General features: G+C 41.0%; 1 protein-coding gene across 1 annotated transcript; it reads right to left on the minus strand.

The window, feature by feature from the left end:
* Positions 1 to 3542: 3542 nt before the first annotated feature.
* On the minus strand, positions 3543 to 4842 carry LOC129484510 (olfactory receptor 52P1). The gene is made up of 2 exons (XM_063641787.1): positions 3968 to 4842; positions 3543 to 3657 (listed from the first exon to the last, which is right to left on the minus strand). The coding sequence occupies exons 1-2, from the start codon at positions 4840 to 4842 to the stop codon at positions 3543 to 3545; spliced, it is 990 nt and encodes a 329-aa protein (XP_063497857.1).
* Positions 4843 to 6000: the final 1158 nt, after the last annotated feature.

Here is a 6000-nt window from a genome sequence, read left to right on the forward strand (position 1 = left end):
AAAAACCAAATTCAAAATGTGATTTTTAAGCGATACCAAGAAATGCCAAAATACCTAGAAGAATTGTTGATAGAAGACTCAAACCCAGACACACAACTGTGAGGATATGTGACCTACTTTTTATGCAAATTTCAATATACAATGCATTATTATTAACTCTAGTCACCGTGCTGCACATTATGTCTTTATAATGTACTCATTTGATAACTGTAAGCTTATATTTTTTGGCCAACATGTCTTCATTTCCCTCACTACCTTAACACGCTTCTAATCTGCTTCCACCCTTCTCTCTGTTTCTATGAATTTGGCTTTTTAAAAATTCTACATGTAAGTGAGATAATGAAGTATTTATCTTTCTATGCCTGGCTTATTTCACTTAGTTTTCCAGGTTCATCCATGTTGTTACAAATGGTAGAATTTCTTTCTTTTGAAGGTTAAATAATATTCTATTGTACATATATGATGTTTTCTTTATCCATTCACCTATTGACACACTTGCCAGGAGGAATACAGATAGTCCTCTGCTTTATTTTAGCTCATAACTGCATCTTTGTTTTAATTTTCTTGATAGTTATTTTCTTGAATCAATAATTAAAGAAAGTGATTTGAATAAACTCAGTTACTGATAACTTGCTTGTTCATATTTAAAAAGTGGAGGCTGAGAAACTACAATGCTTATCAAAATTACTGAATTTTTTTTTTTTTTTTTCTGGAGACAGAGTCTTGCTCGTCACCCAGGCTAGAGTGCAGTGGTGCAATCTTGGCTCACTGCAACCTCTGCCTCCCAGGTTCAAGCAATTCTCCTGCCTCAGCCTTCCCAGTAGCTGGGATTACAGGTGCCCACCACCACGCCCTGCTAATTTTTGTATTTTTAGTAGATGTGAGGTTTCATCATGTTGTCCAGGCTGGCCCTGAACTCCTGACCTCAAGCCATCTGCCTGCCTCAGCCTCCCAAAGTGCTGGGATTACAGGTGTGAGCCACCGCACCTGGCCCTAAAATTACTGAAAGTTAAGTAGAAGATCTTCAAGCTCAGAAAGGTAGTTTATTGGAAAGTTAAATAGTAATTTCAGCACATCAAGAAATCCAACGTAACAATGACCCTCAATTCTGACTATGGGTAAGGTTGACCCACTTACATCTACTTATGGCCTGTTCTACTTTACTTGCCATTATCTGGCACCTATAGTTGGGGGAGACCAGTTACTCATAGAGAACCTTACTGAATAAGGTGGCATATATACTTGGATTGTGTTCAAGTGCATAGAGTAGGAGTTTTGGTGCAATCTTTCTGGGGGGAAAACGTCTAGCAACATAAAAGCTTTAAAATTAGCGTATTTTTTACTCAATATCTATTCAGGCCTATAAATTTTCCAGTGGAATTAATCGTGATTGTGTTGATGTTCACCATAAAGTTATAACATATTGGAAATTAACTCAATATTTTAAATTTTAAAAATACGTAAAGGAAAGTTTATAGCCATAAAGTAGCTTTGCTGACTTTGACATTCATATTGCAGAGGAGTCAAAGAGTGAAATATTCATGACATAATGGAAAAAATCGTGATAAAATATCCTCTAAACTATGAATATCTCGGCCGGGGGCGGTGGCTCACGCCTGTAATCCCAGCACTTTGAGAGGCCGAGGCGGGCGGATCACAAGGTCAGGAGATCGAGACCATCCTGGCTAACACGGTGAAACCCCGTCTCTACTAAAAAATACAAAACGTTAGCCGGGCGTGTTGGCAGGTGCCTGTAGTCCCAGCTACTCAGGAGGCTGAGGCAGGAGAACGGCGTGAAGCCAGGAGGCAGAGCTTGCAGTGAGCCAAGATCACGCCACTGCACTCCAGCCTGGGCGACAGAGTGAGACTTCATGTCAAAAAAAAAAAAAATCTCAATTTGAGGCTTAGATACGTGGACACAGGAAGGGGAACATCACACACCGGGGCCTGTTGTGCGGTAGGGGAAGGAGGGAGGGGGGAGGGATAGCATTAGGAGATATACCTAATGTAAATGACGAGTTAATGGGTGCAGCACACCAACATGGCACATGTATACATATGTAACAAACCTGCACGTTGTGCACACGTACCCTAAAACTTAAAGTATAATAAAAAAAATGAAGTTAGAATAAAAAAATTAAAACCAGTGACAGCCCATATACTAGTACTCTCCCTATAAAAACTGATTATTTTCTCTCTGAAAAATGGACAGTGCTCAGCCTACTTCATTGAGTTTCACTATTTGCGCACTGTTTATCCCAACATATTTGAAGTATCCCAATAAAACACTTATATTCCTGACAGAGACAGAGCTTTGAAGAGCTGGGCATTGGCTTTCTACCTCAGGACTGATACTTTCCCAGGACGGGAGCGTCTGTGAACTTCCACAAGGGAGTTTTGTGTTCCCTCCACCTAACAGGGTAGGATGGCATATTGGCAGATGACAAGAAAAAAATGTGTACCATTGACGAACTCAAACTCGAAAGTGCTAATTTGTTAAGAGAATGTGTTTGATAAATTGTCTGAAGCTATTTGGTGGGGAGCGGACAGAAAGCTCAGTATGTACAGTAACTGTTTTCTAATCTTAGTTTCATGGATATAGTTAGGAACTTTCCATCACTACATGGAATTAACTAGAATCAAGCTTGATCTTCATTATAAATAAATAGATGAATTAATAAATAAAGACTAATTTAATGATTAAGAATTCTCATTCTGAGTGGTTTGGGTAAGTGATCATTTCTTATAGGTTCAGGAGATAAGTCAATGACTTCTGAAAGGTCCTCCCATTGTATGTATGTAGAAGAATATTTGGAAACTGCTTGTGAGGGATGATATCCAAGGTCATTCAGACTTAGGTTAGTTCCTGAGAGGCTGGAGACAGGAGTGTACCTGTGAGATAAATAGAAAATGTCTAGAAATGAAGAGTTATTCCTAACCTCTCTTGTGCCCTCATTCATAGAAGTCCTAAAGGATTCTAGTTTTCAAGCCTTTGTTCTGCCACTAAGTAATATTGTGGATATTGGTGGATCTTTTTCCCCTCTTGGTTTGAAGCTCTAATGGAGAAATACAGGGTTTATGGAAAAGCATAATAATTTTTTTGTGGCTTTAACTTCTTTAACTGTGGCTATATTGTCCTGTCTTCTGATTCTTGCAGCTGGTAAGATAGCTGCTATATCCTAAGGTATGAAGTTAGAAATCCATGCCTGGAATATTAGAAGGGTGCCAGGAAATGAGAGGAGATCTTATGGCTATGCAGGGACTCTTCTAAACTGCAGCAGGGTAGAAACCCTCCAGAACGCAGTGGGTTGTTTTCAATATCTGCACGTTACCCAGGTTGCAAGAATCTTCCCATGTTTACACTTCTCTGAAAGGAAAGAAAAAATGCACTTCTCTGTGATTTCTCATTCTTGGAAATGGTCTATAAAGTTCTGCAGAAGACATTATCCCCCTCTTGAAAGCTCTTTCTGGTCTCACATACTGAAGATTATCTTAAGAAGTTTTTTTTTTATTTTGGATTAAGTCCCTTCTATACTCCAGTGTCACTCAGATGCCTTGATGCCCATTCCCTGCCCACTTTGAAACACCCTGACAACTCTTTTACGGATCTCTTTGGTCTTAATTCCATATACCACAGGATTAAGAGCAGGTGGGAGGCCGGGCGCAGTGGCTCATGCCTGTAATCCGAGCACTTTGGGAGGCCGAGACGGGCGGATCACGAGGTCAGGAGATCGAGACCATCCTGGCTAACATGGTGAAACCCCGTCTCTACTAAAAATACAAAAAATTAGCCAGGTGCAGTGGCAGGCGCCTGTAGTCCCAGCTACTCGGGAGGCTGAGGCAGGAGAATGGCGTGAAGCCGGGAGGCGGAGCTTGCAGTGAGCCGAGGTCACGCCACTGCACTCCAGCCTGGGCGACAGAGCGAGACTCCGTCTCAAAAAAAAAAAAAAAAAGAGTAGGTGGGAAAAGCAGATAAACATTGGCCAAAAGAATGTGAATGTGGACTGGAACGAGATGGCCAAAGCAGTGTGTAAAAAAGGAGAAGAGGGCTGGTGTATAAGAGATGAGGATGACACAGACATGGGAACCGCAGGTCCCTAGGGCCTTGGACTGAGCTTCATGGGATAAGAGGCGAAGGACGGCTTGTGCAATTAGGGCATAGGAGAGACCAATGCAAAACAAGTCAACCCCAATGACCAACAGTGCAGCTGTCAGCCCATACACACGGTTAGGCCTGGTGTCTCCACAGGCCAGCTTCACCACAGCCATGTGCTCACAGTATGTGTGTAGGATCACATGGCTTTGGCAGAAGTTCAAACACCCAATAAGGAAGGGACATGGGAGCATGAGCAGGGAGCCTCGCACTACAGCTGCCACTCCTATGCAGGCAATGATGGGGTCAGTGAGGATTGTGGCATAGCAGAGTGGGTGGCAGATGGCCACGTAGCGATCAAAGGCCATGGCCAGTAGCACAGTGGACTCTATCATGCAGAAGGCATGAATGAAGAACATCTGTGCCAGGCAGGCAGAGGCAGATATATGTCCGGCTCCACACCAGAGGATGGCCAGTAGCTTGGGAACTGTGGAGACAGAGGCAGCCAAGTCGATGGTTGAGAGCATGCACAGAAAAAGGTACACAGGCTTGTGCAAGACTGGTTCAGTGGCAACAACAACCAGAATAATTACATTGCCCACGATTGTGGCTGTGCCTAAGCCACACACAGGGAGTGAGAGCCACACATGAAATTGTTCCAGACCTGGGATGTCCAGGAGGAAGAAGACAGAAGGGTCAACATCAGTGTGATTAGGAGACTCCATGTTGTGGCCAAGAGTGCTGGACATTCTCTGTGGTCAGAAACCTCCACATAGTATCACATTACCTGGAGGAACAAGATAGAACGGAAATAGGAATGAGAGAAGAGTAACACTTACTAGCTCTATCGTGTTTGGAAAACTTCATCATCCATAAAATAGCAATAATATATCTATTCCCTATAGAGAAGAGAATTATATGGGTTAATATTTCTAAAGATTTCTAAAGAGCTTTGTATAATACCTGATATATAATGCTTATTAAATAAATGAATGTGAGAAAGGGCTCAAATAAGCCTTTAGATAAACTAGAATTGTCTCCTAGCTAAGGCTATACAAATATACCTGAATACATACATACACACAAAGAAACACACACACATGCATACACACTGTCTTTTATGGAGTATAAAAAGAAATTAGGTGTAACTATCAGTTTAGTGACACAAACTACAAACATAGGTCACTGGGTAATCTTGGACGTTCTGTTTCTTGTCCTTTAAGTTGGAATAGATTCTAATTTGGGACCCTGTACTTAGTAATTATTTTTGAACTTAATATTACTCTAGTCGTTTCCACTCTTTTTACTAAGCTATAGATATATTTTCACATATATCTGTTCAAACTTCATCTGAAATTTCATAAGATGCTTCAGCTATCCTTTCCCCAAAATGTTGAAAGTAACCCTTTTGACTTCATTCTATTTATGAAACTGAAAATTCCAAGCTTTTTCAGCCTACATCTTGGTCAATCCTTTATTCACATTCCATCTGCAGTACCTGGTGATTTCTAAGAAAGGACATAGTCAAATCCTTCTCAATGTTACCATTCCACAATGGCAAGAAGTGATTTTACAAGAGTACTTTGACTTTACCTGGACAGTGATGACTAATGTCTTTTTATGGAAAAATAATGTATACTATTCTCTAATTTATCCGACCCTTCCAGTACCCCAGCCCCTAAGGGGACTCAATCCACAGCAAGTGTTACTTAAGCTAAAAGGAATTATGCAGAGTATGTGGGACCATGGTGTTGGGAATAAACAGAGAGGCAATCATTAGGATAAAAGTTGAGAAATAATTTTAGCTAAAAGTTTTCAAGACGAGTATGAGAACTTCACTGCCTGGAAATTTATATCCAGGTGTCCAACCACAAATATTTAATGTTTGTCTCATATATAACTAGCCT

Source organism: Symphalangus syndactylus, chromosome 6, assembly GCF_028878055.3.
Source record: "Symphalangus syndactylus isolate Jambi chromosome 6, NHGRI_mSymSyn1-v2.1_pri, whole genome shotgun sequence".
NCBI lineage: Eukaryota > Metazoa > Chordata > Mammalia > Primates > Hylobatidae > Symphalangus > Symphalangus syndactylus.